This window comes from Heterocephalus glaber, unplaced genomic scaffold, assembly GCF_053883595.1.
Source record: "Heterocephalus glaber isolate CG9 unplaced genomic scaffold, H.glaber_assembly_v1.0 deba00001509, whole genome shotgun sequence".
Taxonomy (NCBI): Eukaryota; Metazoa; Chordata; class Mammalia; order Rodentia; family Bathyergidae; genus Heterocephalus; species Heterocephalus glaber.
In genome coordinates this window covers 20,731,404-20,753,133 of record NW_028258325.1, presented here as the reverse complement: position 1 = coordinate 20,753,133, position 21,730 = coordinate 20,731,404, and the positions used below count along the sequence as shown (strand labels likewise).

Sequence of the window (21,730 nt, the reverse complement as noted above, 5' to 3'; positions counted from 1 at the left end):
ATATCCCTTACTGATATTCTGCTCCATTTCGATCCATTAACACTGGCCTAGTGTGACATGGCAGTATTTTGTAAGTTTGGTCTATGGTTCTACCTCCCAAAGTGTACAACAGTACTAATGAATTATGTTCTGGACTTAGGACATTTACAAATGGAACCATAAAATTAATACTACCACTATTAATACAACCTTAAAAATGGGAAGGAGCCCTATAGAGGCCATAGCGTTCAAAGCTATTTGCAATATGTTCTAATTTCATCATGTTTTTCAATTTACCTTTTCCAAGGTACCAAAACTATTAACTATATTTACATAAACCTATTAAAATTATTGCAATTAATAATAAACTGTAATCTTATAATCTTAAACTTTAAACTGAAAATTTTAACTTGTTAAAAGCAATATTCTAACAAAAGATTAAGAATATTATAATAATTCAAGGGTTAACATTATTTTAGCAAGCTTAAAGTACTACCGCACAAATTTATTGGATCTGATATATTAGATTTTTCCTCGGTAAGAATCACCTTGTCTTTCAAAATGCCATAACTACAGAGAGAAGTAAATCTTAAAAAGATTACAAGAAGCTCACTAAAATAAAATTCCATCTGAAGTAATCTTCTTGGTATGATGTATACAGCATAAAATATGCTTGTTGATGGCCAACAAATTCTACAACTCTGAGTCGCTTGCGTTTATCCCCAATACATTTTGCTAAAGCATCAGCAATTAGTTATTAATCAAACTTTCTCCCTGGAGAAACCAAAAGCCAAACACCTATAAGTTCTGGAAGCCAAAATACGTCTGCTTCCTCCCTTCCTGTGAGCCATTAAACCTTAAAATTAGTCTTATTTAGCTACTTTGCTGATAATCACTATTCTTCACTACAGTCCTTGCCATATTCCCATTTGGAGAAAACTATCCAAACATAAAACTATCCCAATCTATCCTCTCACTCAATCCAGACATGCTCCTAATGCTGATTATTCTGTAACCTTTATCCAAAACAACCACTGACAAGCTTGCTGTTTTAAATCCCATTTAATATGGCTTCACGGTATCTCTAAATTAAATAAGCTGCTCAACATTATGTTCTATAGTATAATACCCTACAACTTCTAAAGTGCTTGACTAAGTTTACCAATATCTCTCCTCTCTCCGGAAGAGTAAATATCCTGTCATAAAACCCAGAGAATAGCTGCTTAGTTCTAAAGAGCACAGCCCATGAGCACTTTTCGAAGCAGCTGTTAGTTAACTTCCAGGCGCCTGCTGGACTATCACTCTGCATAAATTAATGATGGGTCACCCTGTTCCACTTTACTTTTTCCCCATTGGTCTTAACATTGGTGCACAAAACCTACACATCTACTTTGAAAATAAATATAGTAGCAAGAAAAATACACATTACTTTAGCCCCATCGCTTTTACCAAGGAAATCGTTTCAGGATCTTGTTTATTGTTTATTATTACTTAAAGTACAACAGACTTGTTATACAAGACAATGGCAGGCTTTAAAAGGATATATTTTTCTACTTAACCTTACCAAATATATTTGGAAGTTTTCAATAAGTGCTAGAAAGTTCCACGTTAAAAAGATGCTGGTGCAGTCTATCAGAATTGTACTGCTCAAACACAAGTCCCAAATACCGTGCACCTGGTAAATTTTAGATTTATTTCTGGTCACCTACTGAGCTTTCTGCACCCTTTGTCACCGAGTGATGCTCCCACGAGCAAATACTTTCCATTCTTTAAAACAGTGTCTGTCCACCTCTCAAAAAACACTCATCAGACTTAGACATTCCTTCATATTAACACGGAACCACTGATACCACTATGTAGTATGCCTAGCAAAAGAATCCCCTTTAGCAGCTTCCCCTGGGACGCAGTGCTCAGCGGGGCTTTCAATCCGTGAGAATGCCAGCTGCCTAGCAAAAGCAGCATCAGAGGCAGACTCAATACCGCATTGCTGCTGCTGCCACTGCCACCGTTTTTCTAGCAGCTAAAAAAATAAATAAATAAAAACAAAAGCGCCCCAAAACACCCTGCAGACCCTGGTGGCTCTTCTGCAGCACGAAAAAGAAACCACCGCATTGCTCAGGTTGTAATATCGGGAAACCCAACTGAAGGGCGGGGAAGCGAATGCCATCGAGAGGCTGGAGGGCGGAGTGCCAGGCGAAAAAGGAAGGCGTCCGGAGTGAGGACCGGGACGACGCGGGTCCGATGGAGCCCCCCCCGCCCGGCCCTCACCTGTCAGGAGCGCCGCGCTGTCGCCCGCCGCCGCCGCCGCGGGAGAGGAGGCGGCCGCCCCGGCCGAGCCCGCCGCCCGCCGCCCGCGGAGATGCCGCGGCACCAGGTCGCATCCGTCTGCCGCTCCGGCCACCAGGAGCCCGAACACGAGCAGCGCAGCCCAGCACCACGGCGGCAGCCAGCACGAGGCCAAACCGGGAGCCGCGGCGCGAGGAGACCGCGGCGGCGCCCCGACCGGCGCCGGCGACTCCCCAGGCCGCCCCCGCCGCCTCAGACGCGAGGTCCCGCTGGGCGCCAGCCTGGTCCCCTCGGCACCGGCGGCCTCCGGAGCTCGAGTCCCGGCTGCGCTCATTGGTTCCGGTTATTTAAAAAAAAAAAAAAAAAGGTGGGGGACAGAAAGGTACGGCGTCTTCGGGTCGTGCGCGACACCCGCGCTGCTGCCGCGGCGAGACCAGGATCCGCTGCTCCGGCGCGGCCAAACACCAGCCCCAGCGCCCGCGCCGCCAACGCGGCGCATCCCCCCGCCCCCTCCGGCCGCGCTCGTCTTAGTACCACGCTCGGCCCGGACGCCTCCCTCCCCTCACACATTCGCTCGCGTACCAATCCCCCGCCTCCCTCAACGCCTCCACCACGCAGGTGCGGAGTTGCCGCATTGCGCTTGCGCGCGGAGACCAGCCCCGCCCCCGAGGCGTTTACAGGCGGATGGGCGTACTGCGTAGATAGGGGCGGGGCGGAGGCGGGGTTGTCCCCTCCCCCATTCGCGTACCGCCACGCGGCTTTGGGGGCTGTCAGGAGTTCCCCGGCCAAGTACCGACCTCTCAGGTCCTCTGGGCGATTTGCAGCGGTGTAGACGGGATCAAAAATGATTTCATGGGTCTGGGCAGCCCCGTAATCGGAAACAACGGCGTCCTCAAAACTGCAGTATTGGAGGTGCTTACAACGCTAGCTGTGCGGAAGTGCAGGTTAACACAGCCTCGCGTCGTACTTACTTCTCAGACACTTACCAAAGCACTTGCTATGTGCCATTCTGCCAGCCATTGCCCTAAGTCTGGGAGCTTTAGAAATATACTTGTTATCCAGTACACTTGTTAGCACCGTTTTACAAATGAGGAAATGAAGGCCCTTGGCTTGCCCCCACGGTCCCACAGCTGATGAATAAATGGGAAGTGCCCAGATGTAGCAGCCACTGAATAGAAATACTGAAATAATTTGCTTTTTACTTTCCTACATTCAGGTATTACCTGAATTCATCACCACCCTTCCCCCACTTCAATCCAGTCCCATAGAGTCTTTGCTGAATCTTTCTCATCCAAGAGTTGCCAACACTTTTATTTCTTTTTTTTGTAGTAGTGCTGGTGGTTGCAGTACTGAGGGTGGAACGAAAAGCCCTGAGCATGGCAAGCATGCTCTCTACCACTGAGCAACACCTCCGGCCCCCAAAGTCAACACATTTTTCAGTCCACCGCCTTTCAGATATAAAAGAAAGCACTGAATAGACACACACATAGGCGTTCTCTCTCCCAAGAACACAAAGTTGTTTTAGATTCTGTAGTTCTTAAGCACACAGACTATGCTGTTGGGGTCTACCATTGGAATTGGGTTTTTATTTTGTTTTTTACTGGTTTGCTTGGTTACTTTTTGAAGTCTAGATACTGCAATTACACAACCTCCTAAAGAATTTCTTAGGCAGCCTAACCAAGATACCACGAATAGCCTTCACTGTGGAAGGCCAGATGCACATAGCAGACAAGAATTGAGAATATTTTTGAGGCCAATCAATCTACCAACAATTACTTCTCAACAGATTTCTGGGGCCATGGTGGCAATTCTTTATAGGGCAACAGGGAGATTATATTTCCTCTGCTGAAAGGCACAGCAATGAAGTCATATATTTGCTGAGTACCCACAACAAGGAGACAATTCTGTTAGGGGAGCAAGAAAATATAAAGAAAATAACAGGTTTGATTCCTGCTCTCCAGGAGGCATCATTTCATTCACTGTCTATTTACTGAGCACCTAATGTGTTCCAGGCAACCGACTGGGCAATGGGGATACAGCAGAGAATAAAAGAGACACTTGAAAAAGTCAATTAAGTCAGCACTCAGTGATAAGCGATAAGACAGCTACAGGCCCTGCCTGGGAATCGTGCAATCTTGCTTAGGAAATAAAATTTACACCCATTAAACAATTAGAAACTAATACAAGGTAGCAGTTAATCAGTCGCTCAATTGGGTATTAACTGTAATAGCAACAACTGTATAAACCATGAACAAATTAACGAATGACTAGGGCCAAGCTTCTTTAAACAAAGATGATAAAGCATTTATTTTAAAGATAGGGAGGGAGCTGGTACTGAAAAGGAACTGGATTTGGAGTAACTGAAATTGTAAGGGTTTACTCCTCACATTACTGGAGACCTCAGTCATGGGCCAGGAATAAACCCTCCACCTTGTAGCATCTTTGTAATGAGTACCAAAGTTTAAAAGAGCTGCCATCATGCACCGTCTTGCTGAACAAAGGTACAGTGTAAACCAGGCACCACAACATAAACCAGACACAGAAAAGAGAAAGTCCATTGCTGGGGGACGGGGGCAAGCCTAGAATTTTTTTAGCCATTTGCAAGCCAAACAGAAGGCTCCAGCTGAGGAAATGACTTCCCTTTCTTCTCAGGTTCCCTTCCTTTTCCTTTTTCCTTGTCACCCAAAAGCTTTCTCCCTTCTTGTCAAATACCATTTACTATCTAGCTCAAGCCTCTTTGCCTTAATGACTACCCGTCTCCTACAGCCCAGACTCTGCCTTTTAAGCCCAAACCTCAGGATTTGCCATCTACAGAATGTTTTCACTGTCTCTCACCCTGTATGCTGGGCAGCCCTGGACTTTATCAGACAAAACCGGATAGAAACGGCAACTCCACTTTTTAGCTGCGTAACCTGCCGGCAATAACACCTGTCCTCAGTTTCCCCACTTAAACTGCAAATTAATGTCCCCACTGAAACTTGGGACCCAATAATGCGCACTCCACAGGGTTGCTGGTGGCAGCAAGGCAGTAAAACAGGGAAAGCCTTTGCTGGGTGCCTGGCACACAAGTATTTGGCCATCCTTAGGGAAAAAGGGGCCCCAGGCTCAGGGCGTGTTTTCTAAACAGGTTCTTGGTTTAGAATAAACGCGTTGCACTTCGTCTGTTGGTGCTGTTTGCAGTCATCCCGCAAATAATCCCAAACTCGAGGCGCGCCCAACACAGATGCCCAGCCGGACGCGTGCATCCGGCTCATAACCAACCCAGAGACAAGCCCACCTGTCCCCAGAGTCGGGCTGCCTCCCGTCTTCTCCCTAGTTACCCCGCAGCGAGGACAGCCCGACACCCGCCGCTAGCTCCAACTTGGAGAACCAGATCTCGGCCGGGGAACGAGGCACGGCGCCTGCGCCAAAGGCAGCCTCGCGCAAGCCCACTGCTCCCGCCGGCCTGCTTTCCCCAGGTGCGCGAGCTCCGGCTCTCGCGGTTCCGGCTCGCTGCGTGCCAGGGCTAGGGCAGCTTCCGGCTCCCACTCCGTAGGCCGTGCGTCCGGGCGCCCGGCTACCGCGCGCTGACGTCACCGCGTGGGCGGGCGTGGAGCGGGTTCTGGGTGCAGGCGGCGCCGCGGGGAATTCCACGCGAGTTTGAGCGGGCGTGGCTTCTCCGCGCCAACCCCGACCCGAAGGCAGATTGCAGGTGCATCTTCTCGGTTTCGCCCGGTGTACTGGACTATCCAGGCTCATCGGGCACCGTCGATGGGCCGAGTTCTCCTGCTGGTCCCTTTGGGAAAATTCAAAGAGTTGTCCTGATGGAAACCCAGTTGGGTACCCGGCTACTTCAGTTTTCCCTCTGACTCCGCACAGAAGCTTCCGAGGGAGCCGAGTCCTGAGAACTTTGGAAACAGCTAGTTAGATGGTTTCAGGAGTCATACAACGAAGCTTCCGCATATAAATATTGTCCTCAAAGGGTTGAATAAATTAAATCAGAGGGGTAAAAAAAGAGACAATGAAAATAGTTCAAGAGCAAAACCGTTGCTTTCTAAACATAATAAATCATAAGATAGTTCTCAGTTAGTTGAATGAAGGTGGAAAACATTGCATCTTCCGGAGTGAAACAAGGTAGTCTTTTTAAAGGAGTCCTAAATCCAAAGTAGGGAATCAAAAACACCTTCGATTTTAACTTACTAAAATAGTTACTTAAAAGCCACTCAGGAGAGGAAAAGCACGACAGTTTTGTCCACCAAGTGTCAGGGGGTTAGTTTGTGGGGCCATTTCTGTTAAAAGTGTGTTTTATTGCTGCTTAACTCGAGTTATTATATTAATCACATAACTGATAAGTGCTGAAGCAGTTAAGAGTGTTGACAGTTCCTGAAAAAATAGAATTGTGATGGGGATAAAAGTAAAGATAATCACATTCTAAAATAATGAAGAAATGACTTTTATTTACACACAGATGATTCTGAAATAAATATATGTAGAAAGGAGATAAACTTTTTTTCTCCAGGATTACCTTAAAGTCCAGATGCTTTCTCAGCTCTGGGCATGGTAGGCATGGTAGTAAGTGTGTTACAAGGCTTGTGAGCCCTAAATTTAGTCTACCTCATCCCCCTTCAAGACTTCAAGACACCAAAAAAAGAATAACTGAAGTAGTTTTCAGGATATACAGGAATTGCCAGCTTTTACACTGTCCAGTTCCACAACCTGCCTGCCCAGAACAATGCCTAAAAGTCCCCAACCTAAAATCGCCTGTGCTCCAGGAAAAGCAGAGCTTTGCAGACAACCCCATGATGAAATCACCTCCACCCTTGTAGGAGCAAGCACCCCATGACTAACTGAGGCAACCTCCACCTCCAACTAAGACAGTCATCTCATGGGAACAGCACTGCCCCTCATGCTATAAGGGTTCCTCCAGCTGTGGACACCAAAGCTGACACAATGATGAGTGGAACCCTGGCCCACCACAGCTATCCATAAAAGCTGGCCCCTGTGAGTGGCCATTCTGAGACCATCTGAGTTCACCTCCTCCAGTTACTCTAGCTGAAGTCACTTCCCAGTCTCTCTTTCTTTATAGCTCTGTCTAGTAAACCTTTTTCTAATAAATTCTTTATCTAATCAATGCTTTTTCTGTGACCAAAGTGGACAAGGCTACTACCTACTCCATGAGGAGAGCAAGTTGAGGCCCCTTGTCTCCAATTTGGGGGATCTTACAGATTCTGTCTAGTGACAAATCTTTGGATAGTAGTGATAGTTCTGAAGATGAAAGGCAAATTATGCAACAAGTAAAACATGATGTACTGAGGTACTTAATGCCAAGAAACTCACAAAGTAATAAATGAAGTGGAAAAAATTTTGATTATGATGCAAGAAACTAAGCTTCTAAGTCAGATGCATAGTATCCTAATAGTAATTCACATAAAAACAAGTGTTCATTGTATAGCTAAATAATAAGACAGTAAAAATGTTTTAGACAATATATGGTCCTGTGAGCCCACAGCACCCCTTAAATATTTTTTTCTTTTTTAATTTTTATTGGTACATTTTAGGTATACAATACAGTTACATTCACCATTGGAAATTTGCACCTTTACATAATCTCTTGGTTCTTATTTTTTCCCCATTCCCCTGCCCTCCCTCAAACCCTCCATCCCTCCCTATTTACAAACACTTTGTTTCCATTTGTTCATTTTCTCATATTGATTCCATTCCCTTCTTTCCTTTCCCCTTCCCCTCCCACTTCGCTTTCCCCTTTGCCCCTTTTCTTCTTATTTCACATTATCTATTATACCTTTTAGTCCTTATTTACACTTTCAGTTTTTCACGCTAGAGAAACTGTTCGGTATTTACACGTGTGTCCTATTTATTTCACTTAAGAGTATCGCCTCAATGTGCATCCATTTAGCTATAAATGTCTCTAATTTCTTGTTTTTTATGACTGAGTAGTATCCTTTTTTTTTTTAAGTACATTTTCTTTATCCAGTCTCCAGTTGATGAGCAATTGGGCTGTTTCCAAGTTTTAGCTATTACAAATTGTGCTGCTATGAACATGGGTGCACATATATCACTGTGGTGTGATTCTTTTAATTCTTTGGGGAAGAAACTCAGCAGGGGAATAGCAGGGTCAAATGGGACTTCCAGTCCTAGTTCTTTGAGGTATCTCCATACTCATTTCCACAGTGGTTGCACCAGTCTACACTCCCACCAGCAGTGGAGCAGGGTTCCTCTTTCCCCACAGCCCTGCCAGCATTTGTTATTGGTTGATTTCATGATAGCAGCCATTCTTTCTGGGGTGAGGTGGAATCTCAGTGTTATTTTCATTTGCATCTCTAGAATGACCAGTGATGTTGAACATTTTTCCCTATGTTTATTTGCTATTTCTACTTCTTTGAGAAATGTTTGTTCATTTCAGGTGCCCATTTTTGGACCGAACACCCCTTAAATATTGCTAACATGGGGCTGAGGATGTAGCTCAATGGTAGAGTGCTTAGCAGAGGCCCTGGTGTCAATCCCCAAGACCAATAAAAAAATAAATATTATTAGAATAAACAAATTGATTTAGGTTGCCAAATTACATTGGCATCTATCTGAAGAAGAAATTAAGAAAATAATCTGATTTACAATACCATCAAAATTAATGAAATATTTAGTAGTAAATTTAACAAAGGATGTGAAAGAAATTGAAAGAGACACAAGTAAATGAAAAGATATTCCATGTTCATGAATTAGAAGAATTGATATTGTTAAAAAGTCCCAACTACCCGAGGTGATCTACAGATTTCAATGTAGCTCCTATCAAAACTCGAATGTCATTTTTCACAGAAAAAGACAAATAATCCTAAAATTTTTATGGAATCAGGAAAGCAAACATAATCTTTAGCACAAAGAGCAAAGCTGGAGGCATCACATTCCCTGATTTCAAAATACGTTGTAAAGCTATTGTAATCAAAAACAGAATTACTCTGCCATCAAATTAGACACCTGACGGGCTGAGGATTTAGCTCAGTGGTTCTGCCCCCTGCCTCACAAGCGCAAGGACCCAAGTTCGATCCCTGGTACCAAAAAAAAATAGACACCTGAACTAGTGAAAAAGAGTAAAATGCCTAGAAATAAATCCAAGTATTTATAGTCAATTGATTCTCAACAAAGATCTCAAGAACACACGAGGAGGATGGGAATAGTCTCTCTCTGTAGTGAATGGTGCCCAGAAAATTGGATGTCTGGACCAGGGATTTAGCTCAGTGGTTTTGCCACCTGCTGTGCAAGCACAAGGACCTGAGTTCAATCCCAGGTACCAATAAATAAATAAATAAATAAATAAATAAATAAATAAATAGAAAATTGGATGTCATATTCAAAAGGATGAAAATGGATCCTTATCACATCATGCACAAAAAGTAACTCAAAATGGATGAAAGGCCTAAATGAAAGACCTAAACTAGTAAAAGGCAAAAGATTTATACGCTCTGAAGAGAAACACAAGTGAAAGACCTAAACTAAAGCTACTAGGAGAAAATATGAGAGAAATGGCCATGACATTGGTCTGGGCAATGGATTCTTGTGTAGGACTCCAAAACCACAGGCAAGAAAGGCAAAAATAGTGAATGGGATTATATCGGTCTAAAAAGCTTCTGCACGGCAAAGGAAATAACAGGGCAAAGTGCTAACCCACGGATTGGGAGAAAAATATTTGCAAACTATACATCTGAGAAGAGCTAATATCCAAAATACATAAGGAACTTAACAGCAAAATTTTAAAAACTCCATTAGAAGATGGGCAAATGGGCTGGGGATTTAGCTCAGTGGTTTCTCCACCTGCTGCACAAGTGCAAGGACCCAAGTTCAATCCCAGGTACCAAAAAAAAATAAAAATGATGGGCAAAGGATCTGAACATTTGTTTCTCAAAAGACAAGATACAAATTGCCTATGAATATAAAATGCCTATCTCTAATGATCAGGGAAATTCAAATTAAAGCCACAGTATGATATAACCTTATACTTGTTAGAATGGCTATAAAAAGGTGAAGGATAATAAAAGATGGCCTGGATGTGGAAAAAAGGAACACTTTTACACTATTGATGGAAATGTGAATTAGCATAGCCATTTTGGAAAATAGTATGGAGGTTCCTAAAAAAAAATCCTAAAAATAAAATTATTATATGATCTACAAATCCTACCTGTAGTCACATATCCAAAAAAAAATTGAAATCAGTATGTCAAAAAGGTATCTATACTCCTATGTTTATTTCAACATTTTTCCTAACAGCCAAGATATGGAAGCCTAAAATGTCCATTTTTTTTTAACTAGGAAGCAAACTCTGGACCTTGCAATTGCGAAGTAGGCAGTGGAACCACTGAGCTAAATCCCCTGCTAAAATGTCTATTAATAGATGAATAAAGAAAATGTATGCATACACAATGGAATACTACATAGCTCCTATAAAGGAGAAAATACTGTTACTCAGAACAACATGAAGAGAACTAAAGGATAGTGTGCCAGGTGAACTAAGCAGGTATCTAAAGAAAAATACAGTATGATGTCACTTATATATGGAATCTAGAAAAATAAGTCTCATAGAAACAGAATAAAAAGGTGGTTACCTTTTTACTTGCCGTGAAAGGGAAGATGTTGATCAAAAGGTACAAATTCCATTTAGACTGGAAAAATAAGTTTAAATGAGGTTTTGCACTTCTTGGTGACTGCACTTAAAAATAATGTATCTTATATTTCAAAGTTCCTAAAACTATAGGTTAAGATTTAAACACAAAAAATGATAAGTTGTTAAGGCAATGAATATGTTAGCTCATTTGAATTCCTCTACAATATATACAAAATGAAACATCATCACAATGTACACTAGAAGTATACACGATTATTATTTGCCAATTAAAAATTAATTAGTTTTTTTAAATGCTCACAATATCTGTGAGTTATAAGGTAGAAAGCTGCTAGGGGGCTCCCTGCAACACTTGACAAGATTATCTATAAGGCAATTATCTTCTTTTAATATCAAAGTATACAAAATATCTATTATTAAAACGATGTCAGGGGCTGGGGATTTAGCTCAGTGGTTCTGCTGCCTGCCTCGCAAGTGCAAGGACCTGAGTTCGATCCCCAGTACCAAAAAAAAAAAAAATGTCAGTACATAATCAGCAAAAAGGGGTAAAGCAAGTCTGTTTTGATGTTTCAAAGGGCTGCCTACCTCCCTCTTCATTTGTGGACAACCTACTCAGGGGCTGCAAGCTTAAACTCCTTCTTGAATTTGAATGCATGGAAAAAGAGTCCTAAGTACCGCAATTTGGAACCTAACCTTTCATAAGAAGAGAAACTCATGTATTTTAGTTCCAGGGAAGCTAGATCCTTGCTGGGGGCCTTTGATGCATGCTGTCTTTGAGAATATAATTTCTGGAGCTCCTCCAGCCATTTACTAACTGTACAGTCAAATTATCAAACATCCTGACCTGGTTTCCCTTTAGCAAAAAGGTAGTAATAACAGCACGTAGACATAGGGTTTCTGTGAGGTAAAAATGATTGTAATGATATTTGATACATAGTTAGCTATCATTATCTAAGCTCTACGATTATTAAGGACAAAATCTCTTTTTCAGTTAAATTCTGCAAAAAAAGAAAATGAAAAGAAAGAAAATAAGAAAGCAAATAAAAGAACATAAAATAAAAGTAAGTAAGTACATAAACTTCTGTACAGGACAATGTGTTAGTTCTTTGTTGCTGTGACAAAATAACAGAGATAGTCAAACAATAAGGGGAAAGGTTTATTTTGGCTCACAGTTTCTGAGGTTTCTGTCCTTGGTCAATTGAGCCTGTTGCTTTAGGTCTTTGGCAGCACTGTGCATCACAATGGCAGGAACATGTGGTAGAGGAGACTGTTCATCTCATGGCAGCCAGGAAGCAAAGAGGGACAGGAGGGGCTGGGCTCTCCATACCCACTGCAAGGGCACGACTTCCAGTAACCTAACTTCCTTCCACTAGGCCACTCCTTCTAAAAGTTCCTCCCTCTCCCAAAAACCCTATAGGCTGCTGACCAGACCTTCAGTTTATGGGCATTTGGGGGATATTTCCGACACAAACCATAAAAGGTGATCTACATAAAAGAACAAAGGTGATATTTTTGTCCAGTTTCCCCAGACAACAAGACCTGATGCAAAAGCTTATGTAACAGCAATTTCTTAATGAATACAGGATGAGGGCAGCAAGAGTCCAAGAAAAGGAGACATGAGCTAGGGAAGGAGGCAGAACATCAAGGAGATGAAGCTGTGAACTAGCCACAACTTTGCAACAAAGACTGCTGGCTGCCTAGTCTCATGTGAGGTCTCCTGAGAGGACTCGGGAGTCCAGTATACATATGACAGTGCAAGAGGAAGGGAGAGAAATGTCGCTCCTGGCTCCCATCAAAGTTTCTTGCAAAAGACATGAAGTCTCCCACAATTTTCAGTCACACTACCTGTCTTACCAGGCAGCTGTCTGGGAAGCCAGACCACTGGAAAGCAGTGCCTTTATCTATGCATAAGATGAGCCAGTAAATCAACAGGAGCCAGTAGTACTGCCCAGCTGTCCACCTACTTCCTGCTACTTCCTGAAAGAGTCTATCAACTCTGTAACAACAGAGAAGTCCCCACAAAAGGCCAGAGATTCAAGACATGTTTAAGCATAATCCTACTTATATAAAAGAGTTTACTGTAAAACAGTGTGCTGCTATGCCAGTGGTAGCCTCATGTATCTCATGGTTAACTGTGTATTTGGATAATATCAAGGGACCATCACAGATGATTGACGTATACCTTCTCAGTTTGCACTTAGAAGTTGGCACTCTGTGAGGTACTTTGTGATACACACGGATGAAATTGCCTAATGACATATTTCTCAGATTATATTTCCATCACGTGTCACATGACTGTATTGAAATTGAAATTTAAAAAATTTGGCCTATGTGGAGTCTACTAGCTAATTACAATTTTTTTTCCAGACCACTATTTGTTCAATATTAGTTTAGAAAATCTTTCTAAAACAAATCACATCCTTTGATGTCTTCTTAATGCTTGAGATGTTTTTTAAAATTATATGGAAAAATGTTTAAGTGCTTTTCAGTTTTGCTTTGGTTGAGTTCTATTATATTTGAATATTATTATAGTTTTTTCCCTTGCATTGCTTTTTTTTTGGTACCAGGGATCGAACTCGGGTCCTTGCACCTGCACAGCAGGCAGCAAAACCACTGAGCTAAATCCCCAGTCTGCCTCGCATTGCTTTTCTTTGAATAATTTTAATTTTTGTATATGTGTATGTTTAGTGAATGATAATGAAGTTATACATTTTTATTTTTTTAAAAAAGACATTAGTAAGTCATGTCCAGAAATGACACAGGGATCTGGAACAAGTAGAACATCACAACATCTTGGCCACTACCTTCAGAACAGCCATAGAGCTCTTCTGCAACCTGTACAGTGCTGTTGTGGTATAATGTTCCTGAATAGCAACATAGCAGCAAACAGAAAACTATGGCCAAGCAAATTCAGGGAAGCACATAAATGGGATTCAACAAAATGATAATGCCAGAGACATAGGGGAAAAAAATATAAAATCCACTGGGAACTGAAAGGAGCCCTTTGTGATTCCTGGATCAAAATTGCATGCATTTTAGAGGTCAGGTACTATGTTAGGTGCTAAGGTCAAAGATGAATAAAATAATCACTAATCCAAGATCCAAGGAACTTACACAACAGCATAAAAAAGGTAGATATTTATTTCATTCGGTTATTCATGCTTTGTTAATTATTTAATTATACCTGGTGTAGTAAAAATGATCAAGCTGCAGAATGTATATAAATAAGTTCTATAAGCTGAATGCAATCACTGTGTATCACAAGCATATGCCAGTAAAATATAATAATATCTGTCACACTAATTACTGGTTTTACAATTTCTGGTATGGTTAAATCATTCTAACCAGTTTGTTTCAATATGTCCTTATTTCAAAAGATGGCTATCAAGTAACTTTACAAATGATCTCTGCTATGGTTTTTGAATATGGTTTATCCTCTCCAAAACACGTCTCCACTCTGAGACATTAACTAGTTGGCTACTTTAAGTGAATAGGGCTCTGTCTTGAAGAATGGATGAATCCATTCATGAGATTAGTGAATTAATGGACTAATGAGTTGATGGGTCATCTTGAGAGTGGGTCTGCTATAAAGGCTGGCTTCTGTTGGATCTTTCCAGGACTATCTGTCTCTCACCATGTGATACCCTCAGGACTCTGCCAGGAAAAAGGCCCTCACTGGATGTGGCCCCTTGATCTTGGGACCCTGAACTAAAGGAAGCCTCTTTTCTCTAATACTTACCCAGTCCCTAGGGGTAGGCTATTAACAATGAAAAATGGACTAAGACAATCTCATCCTTCACCTAATGCAGCTATCAGAAACTTGTAGAATTAAAATTTCTGTGACTGTTTTAATATTTATACAAAGATGTTCTAGAATGTGTCTGCAATGGGGAGTGGGATAAAGGAGAGTTTGGAGGAAGCATCCTGACATGGAAAAGAAGGAAAACAGAAAGTCTAAAAAGGTGGGTGTTCAAACTTTCAAGGAGTACATTCCCAAAGCATTATGGCAAATCCAGAAAGACACAGAAGATGAGATTTTAAAGTTGTTTCTCTCACTGGGACAAAGTAATGCTATTTAGCCATATTTTGTTAGGCCCTTTGTTGGCAACTGGAAAAGAAACCACTGTCTTGGAATTTACATTGTAGCTGGAAAAGCAGAAAATATATGAGATAAAGATAAATTTTCAGAGTGTACTGTGTATTAGTTATAAATACTAAAAGGGGTGGTAAGAAGGTGGCAAATGACTTTCTTTTTTCTTTTTTTTTTTTTTTTTACAGTACTAGGGATTGAATCAAGGAGTGCTCTACCACCGAGTTACATCCCCATCTTTTTTATTTTTTATTTTGAGACAGCACTTCGCTAAACTGTCCAGGAAGAACTCAAACTTGCAATCCTCCTGCCTCAGCCTCTCTCAGTGCTGGGGTTACAGGCATGCACCACCACACCTGGGTGTGAAGTGACTTTTGAGTAAAACACTGAATAAAGTGAGATAATGGTATAAGCATCTGGGGAGAGAGAACCCAAGCAACCAGGAAAGCTTTGGGGAAAGGGTCTATGTGGCTTATTAAGAGGAAGAAAGTGCAGCTAGAGCATCTGGGGGGCAGTGCAATGAGGGACATAAGATAAGTAGAGGGGTCTTGCAGGTGGTAGTAGGAACTGCAGCTTTTTCCTCTAGAAGAGTTTGAAAAACCCTGGAAGGTTTTGAACACAGTGATGTGGCATGTTGGCACAGGATCGCTCTAGCTGCTTCACAGCAAGAGCGGCTGTGCCAGTTAGGAACCCACAGTGCAGCCCAGACCAGAGACAATGAAGCTGGACCACATCGGTGATGGAAGTGAAAAAAAAAGAGTGGTGGAATTCTGGGTAAATTATGACAGTCGAATTAACAAGACATGTAGATTAACTGATTACTATGTGTGATAGAGGAAGGTAAAATATAATGCCTTAAGCAATCAGAAGAATAGGGTTGCCATCACTTAAGATGGGGAAGTCCAAGAAAAGAGCTGAATGGGAGCAGAGGGTGGTGGCAGAACACTGGAATCTCAGTTTGGGATACGTGCAAATGAAAATGAAGGAACCCACAAAAAACATCATTGAGGGCTGAGGATTTAGCTCAGTGGTTCTGACACCTGCTCTGAAAGCACAAGGACCCAAGTTTGATACCCAGTTACAAAAACAAAAAACATAAATACATAAATGAGCTCTTGGAAATAAAGGCCTGGAGTACAGAGGAAATAGCCAGCTGGAAATTTAAACTTAGGAGCCAGTAGCATATTGATTATATTTAAAGCTATTAGATTATTCACACTTTCTCCAAACATACCCTTTTTGTTTTGTTCTCCATGAATTAAAAAGGTGAAAATAAAAGAAACAGTACTTATCTCAGCAAGGAACAAATTTATACATTTCACTACTTGCACAAGTAGCATAAAATCAATATGTAAATGTCAACAACAAGTTAAGTTAATGACAGACAATTCAAAATAAGTTTATGAAAAGAAATTCAGTAGCTTAGGTTTACAACTCTTGCCTCTCTTACTCAAAGTGTGAAATGTTAAGGAGACCATCTCACAGTAAAAAGAAAAGTCTTTGAAACCAATCAACTCTGGCATCAGTCAATTGTCTGCCATTGAGAAAGTAAATAACATGTCTATACTGGTTTGCGAGGGTTGTGTATTAATCAAGGTTCCCCAAAGAATGATTATGGAGGTTGGGAAGTCCCACAACAGGCTCTCTGCAAGTTGGAGACCCAGTGTTATGACTCAGTCTAAGTCTGAGTGCCTTAGGACCATGGAAACAGATGTTGTAATTTTCAGTCTGAGGCCAAGAGGCTGAAAACCTGAAGAACCATCAGTGCAGAGTCCCGAGTTTAGAAAACCCAGAGTTCTGATGTCTCAGGTACCAGACCCCAGCAGGGATAGAAAAACTTCATGTTTCTTCCACTTTTTAGTTTTATCCTGAGCCTCAGAAGGAATGTTTCACCAGCTACCTAGATACTCTTAATCCAGTCAAGTCAACACCAAAAATTAACTATTACAGGCTACCACAGACTAGGTGGTTTAAACAACAGACATTTATTGTCTCACTGTTAGGTAAGCTGGACGTCCAAAATAAAAATGTCAGCAGGGTTTGATCCTTCAGCTGGTCCAGACCTCTCTCCTTAGGTTGCTGACAAACATCGTCTTCCTATATCTCTTCATAACATCTTCCCTCTATATAGCTCCTCCATAATTTCTCTTTTTTTCATAAGAGCACTAGTCATATTAGATTAAGGATACCCTCATCACCTCACTTTAATAAAATAACCTACCTCCAAATAAGGTTATATTCCAAGGTAGTAGGGTTAGGACTTCAATATATGAATTTAGAGGGGACACAATTCAACCTCTAAAAATGTCATTGTAAAATAACAGACCGAAATATCTGTACTTGATGGTACCTGGCAGTACCTGACAAATAATAGGCAATGAAATTGTACAGTGACAAAAACCACAGTTGACAAATAATAGTAATTTAAGTACCATCCTGAGAAAGACTTACTAACATGCATTAGTTACAAAAATAATAAAAACTTCGCTCTCCAGTAAAAGCCAAGCAAGTGTGGAAGATATAAGTGTGTTGGGATGTTCTAAATTCTAGAAAATAATGTAAGGTTTAAGGTTATGATTTAATATCAATTCAGAGGTTCCCTTAACAAAAGAACTTTAAGTTACCTGGATGATAATTAAAGCTATTTCCTTTGCAAAATTTCAAATTGCTTCTCTCACTATAATATGTCTCAATTGATGACTAATGTCAGTCTCTGTGCTGCTTGTTGAACATCAGAGATTGAAGGCACTGACTGCCTGCTCCCAAGAAACTTTCCACCTTGTGATGGAGACAAATTTAAGTATTTACAGTAAAAACATGATGATAGTGGTAAAAATAGAATGCTACCTAACCACAAGTTCAACTGCAGCACTGTGGATGACTTAGAGGAGATAATAAGTTGAGATAGCTTTGAAGGACAAGAAGTTGTTACCAAATGCAGGGTTAACTAGACAAAGAGGAAGGGAAGACATTCTACTCAGAAGTAATGGCATGGGCCTCACATACATGAGGCCCAGATTTCCATCCGCAGCACTGAAAAACAACAACAAAAGAATGTTAATGGAGTCATTTTAAAAAGATAAAGTAAGTACTTTCTTTAAGAAGAATAAATATGCAGTCTTTGAAGAACTACCATATTTTTCTCATTATTAGCATCTAAATAATCAAATCATAGATCTTGGCATTAGGAGGCCTTTAGTATGTGTATTTTACTTTATTTTTATTTTTTGCTTAAATTCTTTTATTGGTACATTTTAGGCATACAATATGTTTACATTTATCATTGGGTGCTTGTACCTGTACATGATGTACCCTGGTTCCTATATTTTCCCCCATTACCTGTGCACCCTTCACCCCCTCCACCCTTGCTTATTTACAAAGACTTTTTAGAAAAGAGAAAGAAATAAAAGGAATAAAGATAGGAAAGGAAGAAGTTCAACTGTCATTATTTGCTGACGATATGATACTTTACATAGAAGACCCAAAAAACTCGGCCAAAAGACTTCTAGACTTAATTGACAGATTCAGTAGAGTGGCTGGATACAAGGTCAACACTCAAAAATCAATAGCTTTCTTATACACAAATAACAGAGTCACTGAGAGAGAAATTTGGGAAACAATTCCTTTTACAATAGCATCCAAAAAAATGAAATATCTAGGAATCAACCTCACAAAGGAAGCAAAAGACCTCTACACTGAAAACTACAGCACTCTGAAAAAAGAGATCGAAGAGAATGTAAGAAAATGGAAAGGCATCCCTTGCCCCTGGGTAGGAAAAACCAATATAGTGAAAATGGCCATACTTCCAAAACTGCTATATAGAATTAATACAATGCCAATTGAAATTCCAACAATATACTTCACAGAACTAGAGAAAACAATCCAAAAATTCATTTGGAACCAGAAGAGAACTAGAAGAGCAAAAGCAATTCTAGGCAACAGAGACATGGCTGGGGGTATCACAATCCCCAACTTGAAACTATACTACAAAGGTACTGTGATAAAAACAGCATGGTACTGGCAAAGTAACAGACCCAAGGATCAGTGGAATAGATTAGAAGATGCAGAAACAACTCCAGACAAACTCAGCCACCTCATCTTTCACAAAGGAGCCAACCACCCTCACTGGAGGAATGATAGCCTATTTAATAAATGGTGTTGGAAAAACTGGATTTCAACCTGCCAAAGTTTAAAACTAGACCCATACCTATCACCATGCACTAAACTATGATCAAAGTGGATTAAAGATCTAAATATTAAAACAGAATCACTAAACTTGCTGGAAGATAAGTTAGGTAGAACTCTGGAAGACATTGGCATAGGAAAAGACTTTATGAACAAATCCTCAGTTGCATGGGAACTAGCACAAAGCACCAACAACGGGGATCTCATCTTATTAAAAAGCTTCTGCACTGCAAGAGAAACTACCAACAGAGCTAAGAGACAACCTACAATGTGGGAAAAAAATTTTAGCAGCTGTACCTCAGACAAAGGTCTACTATCTAGAATACGTAAAGAATTGAAAAAAATCAGACCACCCCAATTCAAAGACCCAATTCAAAACTGGGCATCTGAAATGAACAGACATTTCTCAGACAAAGAAGTAAAAGCAGCAGATAGACATAGGGAAAAATGTTTAACATCACTGGTCATTAGAGAGATGCAGATGAAAACAACACTGAGATTCCACCTCACCCCACAAAGAATGGCTGCTATCAAGAAATCAAGAAACAGCAAATGCTGGCGGGGGTGTGGGGAGAAAGGAACCCTTCTCCATTGTTGGTGGGAGTGCAGACTGGTGCAATCACTGTGAAAATCAGCATGGAGATACCTCAAAGAACTAGGACTAGATGTTCCATTTGACCCAGCTATTGCCCTGCTGGGTATCTTCCCCAAAGAATTTTAAAGAATCATACCACAGTGATATATGTGCACCCATGTTTATAGTGGCACAGTTTGTAATAGCTAAAGCTTGGAAACAGCCCAATTGCCCATCAACTGGAAACTGGAAAAAGAAAATGTGTTTTTTTAATAAAATGGAGTACTACTCAGCCACAAAGAATGAGAAACTAGAGACAAAAATAGCTAAATGGATGCATATTGAGGCCATACTCTTAAGTGGAATAAATAGGACCCACATGTGTAAATACCAAACAGTTTCTGTAGTGTGAGAAACTGTAAGTGTAAATAAGGATTAAAATGATTAAAATGGATAATTGATAATTTGAAATAGGAAGAAAAGGTCCAAAGGGGTAGGGGAAGTGGGAGGGGAAGGGGAAAGGAAAGAAGGGAAAGGGAAAATTATGAAAAAAGGAAAAAATGGAAACAAAGTCTTTGTAAATAAGCAAGGGTGGAGGGGGTGAAGGGTGCACAGGTAATGGGGAAAAAAATAAGAACCAAGATTCATCATGTACAGGTACAAGCACCCAATGATAAATGTAAACGTATTGTATGCCTAAAATGTACCAATAAAAGAATTAAAAATATATATAAAAACAAAAATAGATAAATATATATGTGTAATCTTTTTTAAAAAAGCAAAAAAAAAAGAGTGATGTCAATCGTTCTTCTTTACATGTTTTGTAGAATTCAGCAGTGAAGCCATCAGGACCTGGGCTTTTCTTTGATGGTAAATTTTTTATTACTTTTTCAGTTTCACTCATTGTGATTGGGGTGTTTAAAATTCCTCTATCTTCTTCATTTATTTTGGCAATTTGTATGTATCTAGGAATCTGTTTATTTCTTCTGTGTTTTCCATTTTATTAGAGTACAGATTCTCGAAGTAGGTATTAATGATCCTCTAGATTTCTGCTGGATCTGTTTTGACTTCACCTTTTTTGTTCTTAATTGCATGGATTTGAGCCTTTTCTTTCCTTTCTTTAATAAGGTTGGCTAAAGGTTTATTGATTTTATTTATCTTTCAAAAAACCAACTCTTTGATTCATTTATTTTTTGTATTGTTCTCTTAGTCTCCATTGCAATGATTTCTGCTCTGATCTTTATAATTTCCTCTCTTTTGCAAGCTTTGGGTTTGTCATGCTCTTCTTTTCCTTGGAGCTTGAGGTTCAGCATTAGGTTGTTCATTTGAGCTCTCTCTGTTTTCCTAATATAGGCATTCATTGTCATGAATTACCCTCATAGAACTGCTTTCATTGTGCCCCATAGATTCCTGTATGTTGTACTGGCATTAGCATTTACTTGTAGAAACTGTCTAATTTCTTCTTTAATTTCCTCTGTGACCCATTGGTTGTTCAGGAGGGTGTTACTCAATTTCCATGTGTTTGTGGGGGTTTTGCAGTTTCTTATGCTATTGATCTCCAATTTTATTGCACTATGTTCTGATAATATACAGGGGGTAACTTCAATTGTTTTACATTTACTTAAACATATCCTATGAGCTAGCATGTGATTTTTTTTTTTTTTTTGCATGTGGCCTATTTTGGAGAATGACCCATGTGCAGTCGAAAAGAATGTATATTCTGAGTTTGTGGAGTGGAACACTCTGTAAAGATCTATTAAGTATGTGTATTTTAACACTGAACTACTTGGAAAGCACTTGGTACACTACAGTATAATTTGAAAGATCTAAACCTAAAAGCTTATTTCTACTTAACAAGCAATATGATTAAACAGATGGAAGAAAGTAACATTAAGGTATCCTCACAAGAGCAGAAATGAATGGGAGGGGATCTTGGGGAATGCTATTGTCTTACTATTATAAAGTCAAAGGTGTCGGGATATAGTGCAGTAGTAGAAAACTTACCTAG

The 21,730-nt window shown here is 40.4% G+C and overlaps 1 protein-coding gene across 3 annotated transcripts in view; it reads right to left on the bottom strand.

The window, feature by feature from the left end:
- The window catches only part of Stim2 (stromal interaction molecule 2), a 168,017-nt gene extending 162,221 nt beyond the window's left edge, over positions 1-5,796 (bottom strand). The window contains exon 1 of one of the 3 annotated variants that reach the window (XM_021260206.2): positions 5,543-5,796. Coding sequence is in view for 1 of the 3 variants with exons in the window: in XM_013073005.3 (XP_012928459.1) it covers positions 2,248-2,599 (352 nt within the window). In the remaining 2 variants the exon portion in view is untranslated. Of the gene's footprint in view, positions 1-2,247; positions 2,771-2,847; positions 2,933-5,542 lie in introns of those variants that run through there. The other 2 variants (XM_021260207.2, XM_013073005.3) reach the window with 2 other exon arrangements.
- Positions 5,797-21,730: the final 15,934 nt, after the last annotated feature.